At 42.8% G+C, this 24882-nt stretch overlaps 1 protein-coding gene across 9 annotated transcripts in view; it reads left to right on the forward strand.

Annotated features, from left to right (window-relative positions):
* ofcc1 (orofacial cleft 1 candidate 1) overlaps window positions 1–15951 on the forward strand; it is a 342172-nt gene extending 326221 nt beyond the window's left edge. For all 9 annotated transcript variants that reach the window (XM_055634782.1, XM_055634784.1, XM_055634781.1 and 6 more), the window contains one exon: window positions 12699–15951. In XM_055634782.1, coding sequence (XP_055490757.1) covers window positions 12699–12726 — 28 coding nt within the window. In that variant the 3' untranslated portion in view covers window positions 12727–15951. The remainder of the gene's footprint in view (window positions 1–12698) is intronic.
* The last annotated feature ends 8931 nt before the right edge of the window (window positions 15952–24882 follow it).

Raw genomic sequence — 24882 nt, forward strand, 5'->3', positions numbered from 1 at the left:
CATGGCCAGAGCGAGCAACACCGGAAATTGGAGGAACAGCACCTCATATTCCGCTTGGGGAGTCTGCATCCTGGGGGCAAGAATATTAAATTCTCCCAATTATGTTAGTCCTTGCTGTCTCCTCCTCTTCCTCAGCCCTCCTGCTGTCTCCTCCCATCCCCCAGCCTTTGGGCTCCTCCTCCTTTTTCCTTTCTTCTCCCCCCCCCCCCCACCCCCCATCAGTCTGAAGAAGGGTTTCGGCCCAAAACATTGCCTATTTCCTTCGCTCCATAGATGCTGCTGCACCCGCTGAGTTTCTCCAGCCTTTTTGTGTACCTTCAATTTTCCAGCATCTGCAGTTCTTTCTTAAAAACTCTTAAATGTAGCTTCACCAATATCGTATATAACTGCAACATGGTATTATGAAAATTGGCATATAAATCTACCACTGCGAATTATGCATCAGAATATTCAATTAAACCAGACAGAAAATTTGACATTTGTTCCTTTGCAGTTGCCAGAATTTGCATGCTTTTGTACATGTTAATAAACATTATTTGACGTATTGAAATTGTAAAATATAACAGTTTTGAAGGAAATATGTTTCAATCCAGGAAAGCCTTTTTCCTAACGTTAAAGTCCCCAAAAGACTGAAATGTATACAGGGCTCTGTAAAAGTATGAGCTTCATTTTCTGCATTGTTGCTAAACACTGCAATGTCAAGCAGCATGGAATCATTTCCATTACCTCTCTGCTCTTATTATTCATTTCCTTCAAAATTATTTTTGTTTTAGCATGAATCTAAGGCAATGAAACGTGTGAGATTCTTTCCTTTTGGATTGTGAGAGGTCACACAAGGGAGCAGACTAACTTGTAACCAAATATTTTTTGATTAAAATTTCAATGGCATGAATTATAGCTGACTTGGAGCGTGAAGTATGAAAAAAATTATCTCACCCTTTTCTCTTTCATTAACTAAATGATGAAACTCCAAGCCTCGATTCTCCTGCTGCAAGCCAGGGAACATGCTCTCAAACGTAGCAAAAAAAGCACAGCGGTTATTCTGAAGGATAATTATGGCAGGGTCCCTTAGGCCTTGGTGCTAACTGGCTTGGGATACCAACAGGCCATTAGAAGTGATCTATACAGGAATGATCTGAAAGCAAAGGCATTTAATGCTTGATCTGCTGTAATGTGTTCTTGCTTTTAAAGACAGTATAAGATGACTGATCTTTAAAGCCTTTAAGATAATCAAGCTCTTTAATTAGAAATAATCTAGTCTCCATCCCCATTCTGGGAATGATCTGGAATCTCACCAAAGTCTAGAAAAGAACAGAATAGAACAACGCGGTTGTCCAAAAAATACTGAAGAACCAAATATTCCAGCCATGGGTTTTGACGTTCCTCTGAACCACTGATGTGTTCTTGATGTGCTTCATAATATCAACAGATCAATGGGCACATGGGTTGTATCAATGGAAAATGGAAGACCAACACTATATGTCAATGGCTATGCCGACCAAAGTGTGGACTATAAAATAAATCACCTCAGTCAGAGCTTCTTCACTAGAGAAGTGAAAGGACAATAGCCCTTGCTTGCCATTTTAATTTCCCTTCCCATTTTCATACCAACATGTGTATTCTCAGACTCCTCCACTGCCAGAGCGAGGACACAGACAAACTGGAGGAATAACACCTTATATTCCACTTGGGTAGTCTACAACACAACAGCATAGTGTCACACAGCATGGTAACGGCCCAACTTGTACATACCGACCAACATGCACCATCTATACTAGTCCCACCTGCCTGTATTATGCCCATATGAGCATGTTGGTCGACATGTACAATGTTTGACATGAACATTGAATTATTCATTTTTAAGATTTCAAGTAAACCCAGAGCATATCTCATTCCACCACCCATCACTATCGCCACTGATCTGCCTGTGACCTCATGGGTTTAATCCGGGTGCTCCGGTTCCCTCCCATGTTCCAATGTTCCAAACTCCATACAGGTTTGTAGGTTAATTGGCTTCGGTCATAAATTGTAAATTGCTCCTGGTATGTCGGATATTGTTAGTTAGTCGAGTGTTAATCATAGAAATGGTGGATCTGAGAAATACACTTTGGTTGCCAAGTATAAAAATTATTGTTGAAAATATCCAACAGCATGCCGTTGTGCTGGACTGTGTCCTCATTCTGTGAAGTTTGAGCCAAGATTTGTTGGGTGACAGAAAGATTCTAGTTGTCCTAACAGATTGAGATGGAGGGGCAGGGGGCCAGGAACTTCAATCTGAACATCAATTTATTATTAGTTTTATTATTAATGTTTTATGTATCATTCCTAACCCTCGCTGTATATTATGTTGCCACTTGCGGGCGGAACACCAAGTCAAATTCCTTGTATGTGAATGCCTGGCCAATAAATGCATTAGTTCATTCATGCATTCAGTACGGGGGCTCACAGTAGCGCAGTGGCAGAGTTGCTGCCTCACCATACCAGAGACCCGGGTTTGCTCCTCACTACGGATGTTGTCTGTACAGGAGTTTGTACATTGTCTGTACAGGAGTTTGTACATTGTCCCTGTGACCACATGGGTTTTCTACAGGTGTTACGCTTTCCAAAGACATACAGGTTTATAGGTTAATTGGCTTTGGTAATAAATTGTAAATCGTCCCTAGTATGTAGGATGGTGTCAGTGCACAAGGTGCTCACTGGTCGGCAAGGACTCGGTGGGCCGAAGGATCTGTTTCCATGCTGTATCTCTAAAGTTAACAAAAATTAGCAATGAACAAACTGTGATTATAGACATTTAAGGTAAAAACAGTGATTAAAGGCATTTTGTGTGTCTGTAAATGAACTTTGAAAATAAAAAATAACCAATTATTAAAGCTCAAAGGCATTTTGAAAAAGCTGTGAGATAAAGACATTTGACAATGTAGAAATGCTTGAATTTATAGAAATGTCAACAACATTTTAGAATGGTGAAGAGACAAGATCGTTGCTTATAGATAAATGATTTGATTGATGAAGTACGTTTTGAGGAATGTCTGCATGAGAAAACAAAGACAAGTATTGAGGTGCTGCACTGGGCTGTAGGTGGAGAAAGTAGGCTAAGGGAGAGAATTCCAAAGAATGGAGAAGAAATCGCATGTGGTTAAGCCATTAAATTTGTGGATTATTAAAGGACTAAAATTGAAGGTTATGAGTAGAGACAAGATTTTGCCATAAATGCCATGTGCCTTTTCATGCCATTTTTGATGATTTCACCAAGATAATGCCTTTTTCATGATCAAGTGCCTAAATCAGCCTTTTTTTGCCGTTTTGCTTAAAAGTTGTGCTATTTTCTCTAATTGTGCCGTGATTACAATGACGTTTTCTATGTTAACACGTTAATATATATTTCATTATTAACGTGTTAACATAGTATAACTTACAAGAAAGTTTCCACCACTGGGGCAAAACCGGGGGTGCCACCGTCGATAGTTCATTCGTTCAGCCTTCTGCCCGCTGGTTCAGCCTTCTCCAAGATCTATTTAAGAAAGAACTGCAAATGCTGGAAAAATCGAAGGTAGACAAAAAATGCTGGAGAAACTCAGCGGGTGAGGCAGCATCTATTTAGAGAAGGAATAGGCAACGTTGCGGGTTGATACCCTTCGTCAGGATGGTGGGGCGGGAAAAAGAAAGGAAGTGGAGATCTATAAATAGAGAAGTAAATGTTGATACCGCTGGAGTGTAGATTACCCAAGTCAAATACCCAAGCTTGCCTCCTCACTCCATTTACTGCTGGCTCCAGACGCAAATCTGAGTTTGATTGATGTGTGAAAGGCATTCATTGATGCTGGAAATCCACTGTGAAAATTGGCAAACAAATCTCTCAGTGTTTGTTTAGAGAAATACACAGAGGAACATATACGAAGTGAGTAATTACGGAAAAATTATGTTGACAGCAACTTTAACATTGTTGTGCAGAAAATTAGAGATGAAGTTGCATGCAACAAAATATGAATCTTAGTAGACGAGACAACCGATGCTGTGGGGAGATATGTTGCTAATGTGGTCATTGGTAAACTGGAGGCAGGTCAACCATCAAAGGAGTATTTGTTGACATCGGAAGTATTGGAGAAGTCAAACAGCTCAACTATTGCTCAGTTGTTTATATTTTCACTTGCTGTACTTTAGCCAAAAGGTATATAACACGAGAATGTTCTTCTGTTTGTGACTGATGCAGCACCATACATGAAAAAAACTGCTCGTGCTCTTAAAGTTTTTTTCCCCAAAATGTTGCATTTGACATGCTTAGCTCAAGGACTTCGTAGAATTGCAAAGCACATCAGTAGCTCGTTTCCAAATGTCGATCGCCTAGTTTCCAATGCCAGGAAAATCTTCCTCAAAGCACCATCAGATCCTCAAAGCACCGTCAAGGAAATGGCACCCGAGATTCCGCTACCTCCTCATCCTGTTTTGACTAGGTGAGGTATATGGCTCTCTGCTGTACTCTGCCATGCAGCAAATTTTGAAAAGATAAAATAAATCGTCAACTGTTTTGAAGAAGAAGAATCTGCTGCAATCAGGATCGTCAGTGAAATCATGCAGGAAAAAGTCCCTCCACCGCGATCTTGTGTTTATTGCTTCCAATTTTGAAAACTTCCCAAAAGCTATCACTTCCCATGAGAAACGGGGCGAGACATTAACGAATAACTTGCAGGTTTTCAACAAAGTAACTGACGATATCCATGAAATTCTTGGCGAAGTAGGTAAAGACATTCAAGGAAAATGTGCGAGAGTGAATTTAGCTAACAAAGATCTTGAAGAAATATAAAACATAACTAAAGTTCTCAAAGGCAGTTGTAATGCACAAGATATCGACATGAATATAGAGTCGGTAGCTTGTTTCTGGTATGCACCAGTGACCTCAGCTGAGGTCGAAAGAAGTTTCTCACAACTGAAGCATATTCTTTCTGACAGACGGCATAGTTTAACACTAGATAATTTGATAAAAATGCTAGTAATTATGTGCAACCAGGCAACTTTGATAATTTAATATAAAATGCCATTATATTATCATTTTAAACCATATTTTGATGGTGGAAATACATGCCTTTTTATGTCTTTTTTTGTCAATAAATGCCTTGTTCGTGCCTTTTTTGTCATTTTATTAGGGCCGTTTTGCCTGCCTATTTCGGAGTTTTTTAGCACCTAAACATCCTGGCTCTAGTTATGAGTTTAGTTTAGTTATTGTCACGTGTACAGTGAAAAACATTTTGTTGCCTGCTAGCCAGTTAGTGGAAAGACTATACTCGGTTATAATCGAGCTGCCCACAATGTACAGATGCATGATAAAGGGAATAACATTACAGATTACAGAGATAGAGAGGAACAAATCTTGTAGGGGATTTGAAAATAAGGATGAGAATTATAACATAGGCTTAACTGGGAACACTTAAACCCCTGTCCCACGGTACGAGTTCATTCCAAGAGTACTCCCGAGTTTGCCCGGATTCGAACTCGGAGATTTACGGTAATGGCCACTCGTCGGTACTCGGGGCTCTCGTAGACATTTTTCATCATGTTGAAAAATCTTCACGAGTCTTCCCGTGCTTACCTGCCGTTAGCGAGTCTTCCCGAGTATCTGCCGTTAGCGCTAAGAAACGTCCCCGAGCTCCGACGTACCTGCTACGTTCATTCTCCGTGCGTATCACGAGTTTGATTTATTCTTAAACTCGGGAGAGTTCTTGGAATGAACTCGTACCGTGGGACAGGGCTATTAGTTTGAAAGGACAGGGAGGGGATTGATGTGGACTTGGTGCTATTAAGAACATCGGCCGCAGAGCATTGGATATTGAGGCAAATTGAGCCCAGTAGGGTAGGGAAAGGTGGAGATAGTAACTGAGGCTGAGGAATGATAAGCGGAGACAACAAAGGGCTTCAAATTATTGAATTTGATCAGACATCTATACTAGGAGAGTTATTTAGATGAGGGGTGACTATTAGAATATAGAAGATCATGAGAGGCAAAGATAGGATAGACGCTCAAAATCTTTTTTCCAGTGGTAGGAGTACCAAAAAACTAAAAGACATATTTAAAAAGAAGTCTCAAAGGGGATCTGAAGGGAAGGTTTTTCTTACATAGCGGTAGTTCTCTGGAAGAGCTGCCAGAGGAGGTGGGAGATTCAGAAACAATCACTACATTTAAGAGGTATTTAGGCAGTAGAGCATTGGATTAAATGAGCAAGGGATAGAAGTATAGAAAGATAGAAAATAGCAGGAGTAGGCCATTCGGCCCTTCGAGCCTGCACTGCCATTCAATATGATCATGGCTGATCATCCAGCTCAGTATCCTGTACCTGCCTTCTCTCCATACCTCCTGATCCCTTTAGCCACAAGGGCCACATCTATCTCCCTCTTAAATATAGCCAATGAACTGGCCTCAACTACCTTCTGTGGCAGAGAATTCCAGAGATTCACCACTCTCTGTGTGAAAAATGTTTTTCTCATCTCGGTCCTAAATGATTTCCCCTTTATTCTTAAACTGTGACCCCTTGTCCTGGACTTCCCCAACATCGGGAACATGTTGGGGAAGTCCCAACATGTTCCCGATATACGGGGTATACGGTTCTAGTGCAGGCAAATTAGATTTGTGTGGATGGGCAGAAACATCGGCTGCCATGGACATGATGGGCCAAAGGGCTCTTTTCTGTTTCCTACAACTCTATGCATATGAATCTCTGTCTCTAAAGATCCTCTTGCTGGATATGGCTTAGTACATCTTTACTGCACTTTTTCAAAAGTGTCACATCCCTTAAGACACGTGCTTTCTAAAGTGTAACATAATATTCCAGTTGTGACAGAGCCATTGTTTTAGTGGTTTAAAGCGGTCTCCCACCGGGGAACCGCAAGCTCCCGGTGTCACCATCCACCGGCTGCGACCCGACTCCGGTGGATGGTGACACCGGGAGCTCGCGGTTCCCCGGTGGGAGACCGCTTTTACGGGGCACCGGCAACGGCGACTTCTCCTGCCCGAATTGCGGGGTTGAAAGTGGCCTGACATCGCCCGGCGCGGCTTTAAATGGCCGCGGACTTGCTAGTGCCCGCCGGGGGCTTTGACTCTGACATCGGGAGAAGAATGGAGAGCAGGGGAGAGACAAGACTTTGCCTTCCATCACAGTGAGGAGGAAATTAACTGTGATGGATGTTTGTGTAAATTGTGTTGGTGTGTGTCTTGGTTCTTTTCTTCTATGACTGGAGAAACTAAATTTCGTTTGAACCTCATGTGAGGTTCAAATGACAAATAAATGGTATTGTGTTGATTGTGTATTGTGTTGTTTTAGAAAATTCATGACTTCCTTGCTCTGGTACTTTATGCTCCCATTTAGAAAAGCCAAAATCCTAGGTGACTTTTGTATCCACTTTCTCAGCTGAATCTGCTACTTTCAACAAGCTGCAGGTTTGTACATTGGTCATCCATTTCTGATACCCTTTGAGAATTGTTCCTCCTAGTTCATATTATGAGTCCAGAACATAATTTCTTCTCCTTCGCAGGCATCCCTTATGATTGAGGATGACTTGCTTCCACTCCAGGCTTTGTGATGTCTAAGGTCAATGCGGCAACTCTTCCCAGGATTGATCACAGGGTACAGAATGGGGTGGGTGGTAGTTTACCAGGTGGTATGCGTCTTTTTCCACTTCTGCAAATGCCTCGTTCAGCACCTAACGCGTGGACGGAAGGCTAACAACACCATCCTGAATACTTTTCCACAGTGAGAAGTCAAGGGTCAGGACTACCAGGGAAGATGCATTCATCAGGTAGTACTTCCTTGAATCGTTTCCTCTGCCTGAATGTTAATCTCTTTCTGTGGCAGAGCTCCGAATAGAATTGGGTGTCTGGTATGGAGAATGCAAACAACTGATTGAGTGCACTATTATTGAATTGCCACACGTACTGCTTGCTAAATGTTCACTGTTTGATTTTGTACACTGTACTATTCAGTGGCTCAGATTTCCTGTCATATTAATTTCAAAACATGATCAGCATCCTGCAGTATCTTCCATCAGCTGCTGATAAACTCTAAACGACATTTGTGCCTTGTTATCTCCTCACATGTTCTTGTTGGAATAAAGGTCAGACTGCAAAGTTGAGAGGAGGCTGTGAAGGAGTCGTGAATATGGGAGCCTGGCAGTGCCATCTTCTGAACGCTAGCAAAGCAATGGCATCTGCTTCTCAACCTCCGCTTTGCAGCCAACTTTGCTTTCCCCCTTTTTTTTCACCAGAGTCTGCAACTCGTGTGAAGGAAAATGCAGCCCGAATGTGTTGATTTGCATGTTAATGGTGCTTGCCGGTATCACAAGGCAGGTGTAACACAGAGCTGGATCTGATCAGGACAGTTCAAGCTGTGCTGTGTTGTTGAGGTTTGCCATCATTCCACACATGCAAAGCCAGGCCCACTGTCTATCGAGGAATCTACTGTTCCGTTTTACCGATTGAAAAAAAGAGATGAGCAAGCAGGGATTTATTTCTTTCAAAGCAGTCTCTGTTCGTTCAATTTCAATTTCCCTGCATTAAGTGTGTTAAATTCTCCATTCCGGCCAGATGACAATTCCATATGAAGAGTTGGATGTTTTTCTTAAAGAACAATGAATTGTGACTTCCTTTTCTAGAATTGTAGCCTTCTTTTAATTCTGTCCTCCTGTGCATCCCTAAGGCTCTAAATTGTGGAATTTCTTCTCCAAGCCTCACTTCCTTCCAGCATCTCAAGACCTACCGCTTCATTCAATCTCCACCCCTGCATTGAAACATAGAAACATAGAAAATAGGTGCAGGAGGAGGCCATTCGGCCCTTTGAGCCAGCACCGCCATTCATAGTGATCATGGCTGATCGTCCCCAATCAATAACCCATGCCTGCCTTCTCCCCATATCATAGAAACATAGAAAATAGGTGCAGGTGTAGGCCATTCGGCCCTTCGAGCCTGCACCGTTCAATATGATCATGGCTAATCATCCAACAGTATCCTTATAAATTTCAGTTATGTTATTAATGATATTAATATTATTAATCACTGTGTTATTAATAATGTGGGAGCATTTGACTAAGTGCGAGTATCTGTCAGGAACTGAACAGATTGGAGGGCCAAATGGCATTCTCCTGCTTCTACTGTATTCTTACCTAAACCTAAGGAATGCATTTAGAATTTTAGGACCAAGATGAGAATCTTACAGCATCGAACCAGTCCGTCGTCCCAATATTTTCACCCCAACCAATGAACACATCCATTATTAATCCCATCTTGCAGCATTTGGCCCGTAGCCTTCTATACTGAGGTGATTCAAGTTCTCACAATCACCTTGTCCCAGAAGGTTGTGAATCTGTGAAATTCTCTACCACGGAATGCAATTGAAGGCAAATCAAGGTGTTACATTTTATTTTTGGGGCTGGAAGGATGAAATGATGTGGGGAGAAATCTGTAAAGTGTTTCTGAGTTTGAATGATCAGCCATGATCATAATGAAAGACAAGAAGCACCGAGGGCTAACTGGCTTATTAGACAATAGACAATAGGTGCAGGAGTAGGCCATTCGGCCCTTCGAGCCAGCACCGCCATTCAATGTGATCATGGCTGATCATCCCCAATCAGTACCCCATATCCCCTGACTCCGCAATCTTTAAGAATCTTTATTGATCCTACTTTATATATTACTGTAACATGCTTTTAACTTTGCCATCGTAAGTGAAAGGGATGATTTGCATTGTTTACTCTGGTACAAGCCATTTGATAATATGCACATCTCTTGCTACTCTTGTTCAAATTAATTAATACCATATGATGATCGACTGTTCCAGCCCTAAAAAAAAAGCACACCAGCCCAAGTTTGAGCCATACAAATGGCTTTCTGTAACCAAAAAAGATTAGAGCATGTCACATATTCCATCACAGCGAGAACAGAGCAAATTTAAAGCACCTTCAGGAAGTTAAATTATTTACTTATAATTTAGCAAAGCAATACTTTAATTTGTCAACAAATCAGTTTTAAATGTTGAGCACAGCTTAATTCAATTACATCCACTGGTTTTATACTTGCTTTTGGGCTAATAAATTGTTGGATTCCAATACAAGAAAAAAAATATATTAATGGTAAATGAAGTGGAATTGTTGGCGTAGTTCATTTATAACCAGGAGGGTGATGCAAAATAGTGAGAATATATTCAAGATGCGACAAATTCATAGTTAGCATGTTAGCTACACAAATATATATCACAGCCAGCTTATTGTCAAGGCACTTGCTCCTGTTTTTATTATTTTGAAATGTGAGCCATAATAGCATAGTGACGCAGCTGGTGATGCTGCCGTAACAGATTTAACAACCAAGGTTCAATCCTGACCTCCGAGGCTCCTGTCTATGTGGACGTTTTCCATTATTCCCTTTCAAATGTACCAAATCAAAGGTATTTTATTGGTCACATTCACATACACCTAGGTGTAGTGAAGTGAAATGCTTCTTGCCATTTTGCAGCACATAAAGAAGGAATACAGACATAACATTAATAAGAGTTATAAACATAAAGAACATCCCCCCCACAATGGTTCCCATTATGAGGGAAGGCACCATGTCCAGTCCCCAACCCCAGTTCACCCATGGCCGGGCCTATTGAGGCCTCCACAGTTGCCTATACGGTGGCCCGATGTTCCAGGCCGTTCTCGCCGGGTGATGTTGCACCGGCATCGGGAGAGTCCTCTCAGCAGCCTGGCAACCCTGGAACGGCCGCTTCCGCACTGGAGGCCGCGGCTTCCGAAGGCAACAAGGCCGCGCCGGTTGGAGCTCCATAACTGGCGATCTCATCTAGAGATTCAAGGCTCCCGGTGTAAAGTTCAGTGCCGCCGCCCACAGCTGGTCGCTCCACAGTCCCGCAGCTCCGCGATGTTTTACCCGGTGGTCTTCAGCTCACCGGAGCTCCAGCGCGGCGATCTGGGCAAGGCATTGCCCGCTCCGCGATAGCGCTCCAGCCGAGGTTCTGGGCGGTCCCCGACAGGAAACGCCGCTCCAGGCCCGCTGGTAGGCCGTGAGGACGGGTTGAAGCTGCAGCCCGGAGAAAAGCTGCCTCTCCGACCAGGTAGGGACCCTGAAAGGTAGTTTCCCCCTTCCCCCACATAAAAAAGTCTAGACCTCCAAACAAAACAATTTAACTAACTAAAATAAAAATAAAAAGATGAAAAGACAGACAGCTGCTGGCTGGGCAGCAATGCACAGGACAGCGCCCCCTGGTCATCTGGTTTCCTCCCATTTCCCAAAGCTGTTCGAATCTGGTAGATTACTGCAAAGAATTCTCCTCGTATCTGTGTGAATCAAAGAATCTTGAGCAAGTTGATGGGTAGTTTTAGTTTAGGTAGTTTAGCTTATTATTGTCATATGTACTGAGGTACAGTGAAAAGCTTTTGTTAGCACACAATACAGTCAATGAAAAGATTATAGATGAATACAAACAAGCCGTCCACAGTTCACAGATAAAGGATAAAGAGTACAACATTTAGTGCAAGATGTAACATTGAAGTCTGATAAAGTCTGATTAAATATAGTTCAAAGGTCTCCAATGAAATATAGATAGTTCAATGAGTAGAGAATAGAAACATAGAAACATAGAAATTAGGTGCAGGAGTAGGCCATTCGGCCCTTCGAGCCTGCACCGCCATTCAATATGATCATGGCAGATCATCCAACTCAGTATCCCGTACCTGCCTTCTCTCCATACCCCCTGATCCCCTTAGCCACAAGGGCCACATCTAACTCCCTCTTAAATATAGCCAATGAACTGGCCTCAACTACCCTCTGTGGCAGAGAGTTCCAGAGATTCATCACTCTCTGTGTGAAAAATAAAATGGATTAGTATGAGTGGGTGCCTGATGACCAGTGTGGAGTGTTTTTCATGCCATATTACTTAATAAATGTTTCGATACACAATGAGTAGTAGAAACAACAAACTGCAGATGCTGGTTAATACACAAAAGGACACTTGATGGGCCGAATGGCCTAATTCTACTCCTATTCCTTATGACACAAAGTACTGGAGTAAATCAGCAGGTTAGGCAGTGTTTCTGGAGAACATGGATAGGTCGAGACCCTTTTTCAAACTGATTATAGAGGGGGGGGGGGGGGGAGAAGAATGCTAATGGAGGGGAGATACAGGACCAAGCTTGAGAATGAGTAGTGCAGTGTCAAACACTTCCATTTATATTGCTTGCTCAGCATAAGCAAAACACATCCAATGGTATTTCACACCATACTTTCAATGCCGATAATATGCCATTGACCAACTTATTTGGTCGTGGTTAAAAGCTCAGTTAAATGAACTTCTTAAAAGAGGAAAGTGGATGGGAACAAAGTACAGTGGCCCAGGCTGAGCTCTGTGGCAGGGCTTGAGTGCCCAGAAGCTGTCGAATTTCATCAAACGTTTTCATAAGTCTTCAATGTCCATCAGAAAACCCAAAGACAGTCAACTTCAGTTTCAGTTTATTGTCAAGTGTACCGAGGCACGGTGAAAGCTTTTTTTGTGGTGTGCTAACCAGTTAGCTGATAAACAATACATGATTACAAAATGTGTATACATTTACAGTGTATAGATATGTGATAAGGGAATAACGTTTAGATCAGATCAAAGCATATCCAGTATTGGGCAGGAAACTGCGTATTTGTCCCATTGTTGCCAATATCTTATATTTTTCAGATTCGATGCTGTGAGAACTGGAAGCTAAAAGGAATGGGACTGAAAATTATTCGCGTTATCTCGATTTATCTTAGGAAATTCTTTGGACATTTCTGTACTTGAAACATTATATCAGAGCTGCAACTTGTTTGATGTAAGCACATGATAATTACAATTAGAACTAACGTCAACCATTGCTCATCAGCAAACATGGTCACTGGTGCTATTTGCACTCCGATACCCAGTGCTGTTGCCTTCAGTAGAACAGCGAATCCGATAATCACAGAATTCTTTCATGTCACTTGCTATTAGCAACCAAAGGACATCTACCCCAAAATCCTGGAAAATTCAGAATGTACAGGTTGATGTGCAAGTGTACTGGGAAACATTGTCCATTTCCCTCCATAGATGCCGCCTAACCTGCTGAATTCCTTCGTCTGTTTTTTTCTTGCTTATTAACGTTGTGCATCCAACAGAGTGCTGCCTCACTGCTCTGTTATCCTGGTTTTAATCCTAACTTCAGGTGCTGATGTGTAGAGTCTACACTTTTTCCCTGTGACTGCAACAGATTATAACCATAAAAACAATGACAGCACGGATACAGGCCATCTCAGCCCTTCTAGTCCGTGCCGAACATTTACTCTCATCTAGTCCCATCTACCTGCACTCAGCCCATAACCCTCCATTCCTTTCCCGTCCATATACCTATCCAATTTATTTTTAAATTATAAAATCGAACCTGCCTCCACCACTTCCACTGGAAGCTCATTCCACACAGCTACCACTCTCTGAGTAAAGAAGTTCCCCTCATGTTACCCCTAAATTTTTGTCCCTTAATTCTCAAATCATGTCCTCTTGTTTGAATCTTCCTTACTCTCAATGGAAAAAGCTTATCCACGTCAACTCTGTCTATCCCTCTCATCATTTTAAAGACCTATATCAAGCCCCCCCTTAAGCTTCTGCGCTCCAACGAATAAAGACCTAACTTGTTCAACCTTTCTCTGTAACTTAGGTGCTGAAACCCAGGCAACATTCTAGTAAATCTCCTCTGTACTCTCTCTATTTTGTTGACATCTTTCCTATAATTTGGCGACCAAAATTGCACACCATACTCCAGAATTGGCCTCACCAATGCCTTGTACAATTTTAACACTACATCCTAACTTCTATACTCAATGCTCCTACATTTACCACTGCATTTCAAAGACATGCAGATTGGTGGGTTAATTGGCCACTATAAATTGTACCAAGTGTGTAATTGAGTGGTAGAATCTAAGGGGAGTTGATGAGATATAAATCAATGTTTGATGGTCAGAGTGGACTTGATGGGCCAAGAACCTGTTCAATGTCTATGTCAAAGTCTGAACTGGAAGATCAGTTCAGCTTGCCCCAGCACCGTACTTGAGAGACAGGTGGGTTTGTCCCTTGAAAATGAAGTCTGTCGGACTGAGATTTTGTTCAACCACCTGAATCATCTGGAAGATCTCATGACATTTTTGAAAGACTTATGGGCCTGTCCCACTTACGTGACTTTTACGCGACTGCCGGCACCCGTCATAGGTCGTCGCAGGTCGCCGAAGATTTTCAACATGTCGAAAATCCAGTGGCGACCGGAACAAAGTACGACTCTTTGGGCGACTATTCACGGCCATACAGGCTTCACCCCACGACATGTCGCCAGGGTATCGCCTGTATGGTCGTGAGTAGTCTCCTGAGTCACCCAAAGATTCGTTGCGTCTTTCTGGTCTCTGCTGAATTTTCAACATGTTGTTAAATGCCATCGGACTAGCTGTTACTTTCACTAAAACTAGCACGGAGAAGTATCTAATCATTGAACTAGCCATCAATGCCCCTTCCCCACCAAGTCCATTAAGGTTTTGCACTGAAATCTATAGATGGCGTTGATGCCAGATTACATTGTTGAATGTTCATAGGAAAGATTGGCCAGTATTGTTTCTTCCAAACTAAACTCTGCTGCCTACCTCTTATAGTGGTCAACTTTAATGGAATAAATTACAGGACCAGGGGACATCAGACATATTCCACTGAGATATTTTTTTTGGGAACACCTTGAGTGGTGCAGAAAGGTTTCCTCTCCATTGGGAAATATGTTTCCCAGTTAGTATTTTTAACCCGAATCACAAATATTGTGGGTTAACTACCAAGAGCATCCAGCGAGTGTTTTTTTATTATTTACTTTGTCCACCTTAATGGACTTTCTATCAATGTTTGTTCATTAAAGTCTAATGATTGCCCTGTAATTTTCTGGATGACTCCCACCACATATATATTTTTTGAGGTGGTCTCACACACTAACTTGCAAGCCACTGGTCAGTGTACTGCGACGAGCATAACCCTCACCTGCTCAAAGAAGAAATTCATGCTGTGTGGAATGGCAATAACCAACATTTATCACATATATTATTTGCTTAGAAAGTACAAGAACAGCAGTTCACTTGAGATGATCAGGATTAATGAAATGGTTGTTTGCAAGAATTGCACCAGCTCTTTTCAAAGCCATTGCACTTTTCCACATTTGGATTCCCATCCTAATTTGGTAGTCTGTCTTTGCGAGTTTGTTCTTTCCCTGCTGTTTCCTCACAGCAGTCTGATATTAGATTTCTCATTCCCGACAATAGAGTGCAAAATTAAGAACTAAGGTGAAGGACTTGAACTTTATTTCACCTTGCATCACAGTGAGGAATGTGTAAACATAGGCATAGAAAATAGGTGCAGGAGTAGGCCATTCGGCCCTTCGAGACTGCACCGCCATTCAATATGATCATGGCTGATCATCCAACTCAGTATCCCGTACCTGCTTCTCTCCATACCCCCTGATCCCTTTAGCCACAAGGGCCACATCTAACTCCCTCTTAAATATAGCCAATGAACTGGCCTCAACTACCTTCTGTGGCAGAGAATTCCAGAGATTCACCATTCTCTGTGTGAAAAATGTTTTCCTCATCTCGGTCCTAAAAGATTTCCCCCTTATCATTAAACTGTGACCCCTTGTTCTGGACTTCACCAAAATCGGGAACAATCTTCCTGCATCTAGCCTGTCCAACCCCTTAAGAATTTTGTAAGTTTCTATAAGATCCCTCCTCAATCTTCTAAATTCTAGCGTGTCACTGTGGGAGTCACTGTGGTGGATGTTCATGTTAAAATGTATTTTTGAAGCGATCTGTTACTTTTAATTGTATGACTGACCTGGCCAATGAAATTCCTTGTATGTTGCAAAACATACTTGGCGAATAAAGTGTGATTCTGATTCTGATTCTGATTCTGATGTTATGGGTAATTCCCAGTTCTTAAGCTGGGGAACCACCTGTAAAACATGCGGCAGGTTAAGAGTGTTGCTGGTGCATTGACCCTACCTCAGTGGAGCGGTGCAACTGCAAGGGATCAAGGTACGTCAAAAAAACGTTTACATCCTTGGGTTAATCAAGGTTACTTAAATGTTTCAAATTGTCCCTAAATTTACTTAAGCATTTTTGCATTAGTTAATTGTTGGCAGTTTGAAAACCTTTTCTCTATTTTCAAATTGAATTTTAATAACATTGAAGGATTTAGAAACATTCCTGGTTTTGACAGCGTAATGCATGCCATGTGTGGACTTGTTCATTACTTATAACCTGAGCAATGCAGAACAAACAGCGAAGCACAGAGATACACAGAGAGCTGCTGGAACATGAACAAGTGTTTCATACGCACAATTATGTATCCTGTGCCTGTGTACGTATATTTGAACCATAATTGTAGATCAATTATTTCCACTTGCAACAATGCCAGCCAAGCAAAAGGACATGGCTTACATGGCTGTTAACATTCTGTTGAGCTCTTTCTTTAACCCCTTTCTTTCCCCCTCCACCTCTCCCATTCTTCTATCTGCTAACGGCATGGGGATTTTGTCCCTGCGGATGGTTCCCTTGCTAAGCAGGAGACTGACAGAAGGAGATGTGCAAAAAATAAGTAGATCTCTTTCAAATGTTAAGTGGTGAGTGTAGCTGGTCAAATTCCTATAGAAAATTCCAGTTGAAAAAAGGCTATGATTTTCTTCATTGTTGAGTTGTCAGAAGGCCACGCATATTCCTACTCTTAAATTCTCCACTAGCATTTATTTCCTTTGGTTTGAATGGCTCACATTTTTGGAAACACTACATTTTAATGAACAATTAATTTTGTGTACATTTTGGTGGTGGCAAACTCTCTTTCCATGCGTTATTCAGAAGAGAACAATCACTCTTCTTTCCTTTTCCTCCTTTTTTCTAACAACTTCCTTCCCACAGGGCAAGAATAATGTGGTTTTGCTCCTGTTCTGTGCATTCTGAGGTAGCTGGCGAGGTCAATGTGGGAGCAGCAAAGTCAGGCATAGGGAGGGCAGGAGGTGCTTGGCAGAGTGAGTTGAAGAGCAGTTTAGGAGGTTGCGCCCTCCTGCCATTTCCCCTGTGCTTCTGCGTACCCCTATCAAAGGGATTCAATCGCAGAAGATGGAAAAAAAAATACTGGAGTAACTCAGCGGGTCAGGCAACATCTCTGGAGAAAAAGGATGGGTGACAGTTCGGGACAGGGACTTCTTCTGACTAAATGTAGAGGGGAGGGAACTAGAGGTAGGAAAAGACCACAACAAAGAAGGGCAATTCTGCAGATGTTGGCTTGGGAGATGATGTTGATATTGTTTGCTTATCCTGCCAGGTGGATCTGCAGGATGTTGCTGGATCAGCACTGATGTTCTCTCCCAGTGCCTGCTGTCAGCAGTCTATGTTTCAGAAGTATCCAGCTAGATGGGAATGATGGACCGTGAGCTTTGTGCCTGGTTTGAAGACTTCATAGTCACACCTGTTATAAAGCACAGACGCCGACCCCTTGTTCCACCAGGCCCATGCCAACCTTTTTGCTATCAATGCCACTTACCAGCCTCTTTGAACTTATTTCTTCAGATGACCAACTACTCAGTTGATTGCAATAGTGAACTCCATCATCAGTCTCTGACTGAGTTGCGGCTCCCAGATATAGGAAGTACTCCAGGTCTTCCAGATCTTGTTGTAAACCTTTATGTCAGGGATAGACACAAAAAGCTGGAGTAATTCAGCGGGACAGGCATCATCTCTGGAGAGAAGGAATGGGTGACATTTCGACCTGAAATGTCACCCATTCCTTCTCTACAGAGATGCAGCCTGCCCTGCTAATTACTCCAGCTTTTTGTGTCTATCTTTTGTTTAAACCAGCATCTGCAGTTCCTTCCTACACATTTATGCCAGGGATGATGTTTTGCATTGCGGACTGGTTGGTAGGGGTTCATACCTTTGCCGGCGTTTAATGTAGGGCCCATTCTCTCATATACTGGTGATCGCTTGTAACTCACTCTCTGGAAATGGGCAATAACGGCAAACCAACAGACAAACTGGTGTTCAAGATAAATGCCACTGTGTGGAATGGTTCAGGCAATGGAAACAGCTGCATGATTAAAAGAAATACATTTGATTTAAATACTGATCTGGGAACTAGAGAGCTTTTTATTTTCTAAAGCTATGGATTACAATTAATTTTAAGTGTTCAGACATTCTAAGCTATCACGAGGCAGTAGTTTTCACAGCTATATAGATGATTAAAAAGTCATTTTCTCAAATGTTCTCACTGGAGTTTTTAGGAAGAAAAACATTTAATTGCGGCTATAAAGCACACATGCTTTCTGCACGAAATTGTAATCTGTATGGTGGTGTGACATGGCGTGTCATATTTCAATTCACGTAATTCCCAATTGTATTTACACAGTGCTATCATTATGAGCAACTGTTTGGAAAAGGAAAGCAACAATTTATCACTTCTTAACGCATCAAATCAAAATCACAAGTCACCGTCTCTTAAAGGGGATCAGTTCTGCAGGACCTTTAGGTAAGGGGTCAGGATGCTATCAAGGCTTTCTCTATGTTCCTCTCTCAGAGCTATTTCCTGGTTGTAAAAACATGTAATAATTCCTGCAAATGGGCATATATTGTACTTTGGAAGCTAGTGATGCAACATTCTTTTCCTATCGTGTCCATATGATTTCTCTGAATGAGGAAGCTTTTGTCAATTACTGTGCATGGCAGAATCACTAAAAGTTTTCCTAAGAAACATGCTTTACAATTTTACTGGAATTCCCAACCAGAGGAGGTATTCCTGCTGTGTTACGGTATCATTAACACACAGCACATAAACCAAATCTTCCTCTGTAATTACTATTGTATCAACAATAGGGGGTAGTGTGGGAGGCAATTAGTACACACACATTGAGTAGAAGTACAGAATGCCTGTACAAGCTGAGGTGGCATAATGGTTACGTTATTGAACTGTGCTAAAGAGGGCTGGAAATACGAGTTTAAATTCAATGACAGCCGCTGGAGAATTTTAATTAATTAATTAATTAATTAATTAATTAATTACATCTGATGGCAAGTGAAAACACCTAGGATTTACCAATGTCCTTACGGGAAGGATATCTGCCAGTTTGATCTCTGGCTGCGAACCTGATACTAAATTCAAGGTTTTCCAGGGATAAATGATGGCCTTGTCATAAGTATATGAGTGAACATAAAATGGACATTGCTGATTCGAAATATTTTGGGTCTAAACATTGGAGCAGACCTTTTTATTGGCCCTGGGTTTACTTGTTATCTATCCTTGGTCCATGTTGTCCTATCCAGTATGGTTGTGGTAGAGTCTTTCAATGGCAGGGTGACTTGGTGAGGCCAAGAATCTCATTCAGTGCAACTGCCCAACAACACTGGCAGAAAAACTTTGACAGCCAGTAAGGTCCCGCTTTCAAATGAATTGACTATCAAAGCTATCGCTAAAATTTAATGGCACTGATAGACCTTGATATACACAAACATTCAAAGTCACTGATAACTTCTTAAAGTTGCGTAAATAAAATTAAAATAATAAAGAAAACACACGTATCTAAGAACGATTGAAAACATTTGAGCTAATCTGAGCAAATCAAATGGAGATAGATAAAAATGCTGGGGAAACTCAGCGGGTGAGGCAGCATCTATGGAGAAAAGGAATAGGTATCGTTTCTGGTCGAGACCCTACTTCAGGGTGAGATTCAGGGGAAAGGGAAACTATATATATAGAGGGTGATATAGAGAGATATAGAACAAATGAATTATTTCTTCAGATGACCAACTACTCAGTTGATGGCAACAGTGAACCATCATCAGTTGGAGTGGGCTGTGGGCTAGGTATTAACGAGTTATACAGACAATGAAACTTACCTCTCCTGAATGTGAATGTCTTCTGTTGAATTTAATGGTTTCGATATTGTCCAGGTTTTTCTTAGGGTCCCTGAGCAGTGTACTTGCCTAAGGTGGGAAATCCAGCAAAGTTGGCACTGCACCATATGGGCTTACATATGTAGAATGAGCAGCTAGGTGATCGCTTACAATTGGGAATAGCCCAGTTACGTGCTTACCTGCTGGCAAATCTATGCAGGTCTTAGTGAAAGACCTGCCCCAGATTGAAATGAACTAACCCTGTACAGTCAATGCACTGTTATTTATATATTAAGGTGGTTGGGCACCAGTCTGAATGTGAGTTTAAATAAGCAGAAAGAGATATCAACATACCATCTTTTACTGATGGCTAACTCTAAACCAACGAAATGCCAGGTACAAAAATGTATCAAATGCCGAAGCACATGGCACACTCAGTTCTTTATACTTACTGCAGCCATGATTTGGAGTATCTGGAAAATTTTATCAATGACAGGCAAGTTCTTTTCTCAGCTTTAATGTATACTAGACTAAATCACATATGGGCTCACACCCACACACACACACACACACACACACACACACACACACACACACACACCATCACACACACACACACACACACACCCTCCATCTCTCACACACACACCCTCCACACACACACACACTCACACACACACACACACACACACACTCACACACACACACACACACACACACACACACCGTCTCACACACACACACCATCACACACACACACACACACTCCATTCACACACACACACTCTCACACACGCACACACACACCATCACACACACACACACCCCCACCCACACACACACACCCCCCATCACACTCACACATACCTTCCATCACACAAACACACACACATGCCCTCCAACACACACACACACCCTCCATCACACACACACGCACTCACACACACACACACCCTCCATCACACACACACACACACTCACACACCCTTCATCTGACACACACACTCACACACAACTCACACACACACACAGGACATATATATGACAGTAAAACTCTCTTGAATCTACTCACGCCGCTGAGCGGGACTTCCGGAGTGAGCGGGACTTCCAGAATGAGCGTGACCTCTGCACTGAGTGGGACTTCCGCAGTGAGTGGGACTTCCATAATGAGCGCGACCTCTGGACTGAGCGCGACCTCTGGACTCAGCCACGGCGTAGACTCAAAGTTCAGTCACTCACGGCGTAGACTCACAGTTCAGTCAGCACGGATGGCATAGACTCACAATTCAGTCACTCACGGCATAGACTCACAGTTCAGTCAGCACGGACGCCGTAGACTCGCAATTCAGTCAACACGGTGTAGACTAACAGTTCTGGACTCAACTGTCACTCACAGTCTTCTGGGCTGACTGACTCACGTCCAACCACCGGGACTTTATTCTCCTGGCCCCCAGAAGGGGCGTTAACTTCATCATGGTGACTGACAGGCAAGAAGACCAATCTGCTGATCTCATGATTTTTTAAACCTTCATGACTTTTCTATTATTTCTCCGATTGGAACAAAACTTGGGGCGCTTCTAGTGGAGGAGGCGGTGAATAAGATGGCGAAAAAATGATAGCGATATAGGGTAGCGTTTTTGCAAATATTTATTTACAATGTAGGCCGGAAGTGGTCAAGATGAGAATTTTAGTAATAGTATAGATAGTGCACATTAAATAGCATTTGAACTGAAGGATGCTCATATTGTAATGAGGAACCAAGGTGGAATTGACTTTTAAAGCAGAGGGTATCAGTTCATTTATCTGTTTTACATCCTTCCATTTACTTGGCTTGGTATAAATGTAAGATTGTCCCTTGTGTGTGTAGGGTAGTGTTAATGTGCAGGGATCGCTGGTTGGTGCGGATACGATGGGCCGAAAGGCCTGGCCCCTCACTTTATCTCTAACCTAAACTAAACAACATAGATCTCCAAAGAAAAAAACCTGACCATTCATGCACTAGGTAATATAACGAAGCCACCAAGCGGTATGGCTGACAGAGCAGGGCATGTTCTAAGAAGACTAGAAGAAGGTTACCAAAATGGCAGCATAAAGGAAGAGGAAGATTTAAGAGACGAAAGAGTGACATAATGAAGAAGGATGTGAGCAGGAAAGGGAGCATCCAATCAATGTTTTGGGTCTGGATCCTTCTTCAGACTGATGGAATAGGGGGGAGAAATCTGGGGAAGAGATGAGGCTGAGCAAAGCCCGGCAAGTGATAGGTGGATACAGGTCACGGGGTGTGATGGTCAGATGGGTGCAGTAAGTAACAAAGGTTAGAGGTGAAAATGAGATAAAAGGGTGTCAGATAAGGAAAGAGGAGGAGAATGGATATGGGTGGAAGGGGGTGGGACAAAATAGGGGTCCCTAGCATTCAATCAAAGCAGTATGAGTATAGAAGTTGGGATGTAATGTTAAAATTGTACAAGGCATTGGTGAGGCCAATTCTGGAGTATGGTGTACAATTTTGGTCGCCTAATTATAGGAAGGATGTCAACAAAATAGAGAGAGTACAGAGGAGATTTACTAGAATGTTGCCTGGGTTTCAGCAACTAAGTTACAGAGAAAGGTTGAACAAGTTAGGGCTGTCAGAAGGTTAAGGGGGGTCTTGACAAGGTTTTTAAAATGATGAGAGGGATAGACAGAGTTGACGTGGAAAAGCTTTTCCCACTGAGAGTAGGGAAGATTCAAACAAGGGGACATGACTTGAGAATTAAGGGACTGAAGTTTAGGGGTAACATGAGGGGGAACTTCTTTACTCAGAGAGTGGTAGCTGTGTGGACAAAGCTTCCAGTGAAGGGGTGGAGGCTATCATTAAAAATAAATTGGATATCAAAGGATGGGAAGGGAATGGAGGGGTTATGGTCTGAGCCAGGTATATGGGACTAGGGGAGAATTCCGGACTACGAGATGGTTTGTTATATTACTTGTTATATAAAGAACCATCATTTGAAATGTTTGAATAACTTGCAGACATCAGAAATGTGATGGCATGATGATTAAGTTATTGGACAGCATCCAAAAAACTAGATCAATGATTTCCCATCCTCCACCAGGAAGATCGCAAGGCCCTCCATTTCTTCCTTGAACAGAGACCCAACCAATTTCCATCCACTAACACTCTCCTCTGCCTAGCGGTACTTGTGATCACCCTCAACAACTTTCCTTTCAACTTCGCTCACTTTGTCCAAGCTAAAGGTGTACCCATAGGAAATCACATGGGCCCCAGCTATGCCTGCCTTTCCCCTGGTTACATCGAATAGTCCTTGTTCCATGTGCACACTGGACTTATCCTCCAACTCTTTCCACGCTATATCGAAGACTGCATTGGGGCTGTTTCCTGCAAATCACGGAACTCATGGATTTCATTGACTTCACATTAAGTTCCACCCTGTCCTCACATTCACCTGGATTATTTCTGACACCTTTCTCCCCTTTCCTGATCTCTCTGTCTCCATCACAGGAGACAGAATATCAACTGATATCTATTACAAACCTACCGACTCCCGCAGTTATCTTGACACCATTTCTTCCCGCCCTTCCTCTTGCAAGGACACTACGCCCCAGTCTCAATTCTATCATCTCTACCACATCTTCTCCCAAGATGAGGCTTTCCATACGAGGACATCATTCATTTATGAACGTGGTTTTCTCCTGTCTGTCATTGATGGATCCCACCACCCCTTTCACCCTCCCACCGAGAGTGCTCCCTCCGCAACTCCTTGGTTCACTACTCCCTTCCCTCCCAAGTCACCCCCTGCCCAGGTACTTTCATCTGCACTCGCAGGAGATGTAACACCTGCCCCTCCATCGACTCCATGTGAGGACCCTGACAGTTCTTCCAGGCGAGACAAAGGTTCAGATGCTCCTCCTCGAACCTCGTCTACTGCATCCAGTGTTCCTGATGTGGACTTGCGTACATTAACGAGACAAAGCGTAGACTCGACAACTGTTTCGCTGAACACGCACTCCGTCTACCAAAGCTCCCGGGTTTGCCTGGATGCTAACCACTCTAACTCCCCTTCCCTTTCCCAGACTGACCTCTCTGTCCTGGGCCTCCTCTATCCCCAGAGTGAGGAACAGCACTTCATATTCTGCTTGGGTAGCTTACAACCCAGCAGTATGAACATTGAATTCTCTAATCTTAGGGGACTTCTACAAAGACCTTTCTCCCCCTCCCCTCTTCACTCCCCCCCCCACCACTGAAAGTCCATTGACCAGTTACACAGTTCGTAATGCTGTATCCCTCTTCAGCTCACACCGTCTCTAGTCAGCAATTTGCCTGTCAGAGAACCTCCTTGCCTGAGGTCATCTGTTGCTAGCCCCATTTTCTTTCTTGTCCACCCCCCTCCCCGCCCCAATCCCACTCACCACAATCAGTCCGAATAACAGTCCCAATCCGAAACGTCACCTATCCATGTTTTCCAGAGACGTTGCCTGGCCCCGGAGTTACTCAAGCATTTTGTGTCTATAAATGATTTGGGGATTAGGGCGGCTCAGTGGCGTAGCGGTAAAGCTACTGCCTTCCAGCACCAGAGATCCGAGTTCGATCCTGACTACGGGTGCTGTCTGTACGGCCTTTGTAACGTTCCCCACGTGATCTGCGTGGGTTTTCTCCGAGATCTTCAGTTTCCTCCCACACTCCAAAGACGTACAACTTTGTAGATTAATTGGCTTGGTGTAAATGTAAAAAATTGTTCCTGGTGTGTATTGGGTAGTGTAAAGGGCCTGTCCCACTTTCCCGAGTTACAAATTCTCCCGAGTTTTCCCCTTGATTCAAACTTGGAGAATGTCCGTAGCAAGTCCGTATGAGGCCGTAGGAGGCCGTAGATATACCGTAGTGGCTCGTTATGACCAGCCATAGGTACTCGGAGCATCGGGTACGTCGGGACGTTTTTTCCAACATGACAAAA

This window comes from Leucoraja erinacea, chromosome 4 (genome assembly GCF_028641065.1).
Source record: "Leucoraja erinacea ecotype New England chromosome 4, Leri_hhj_1, whole genome shotgun sequence".
In the NCBI taxonomy this organism is placed as follows: domain Eukaryota; kingdom Metazoa; phylum Chordata; class Chondrichthyes; order Rajiformes; family Rajidae; genus Leucoraja; species Leucoraja erinaceus.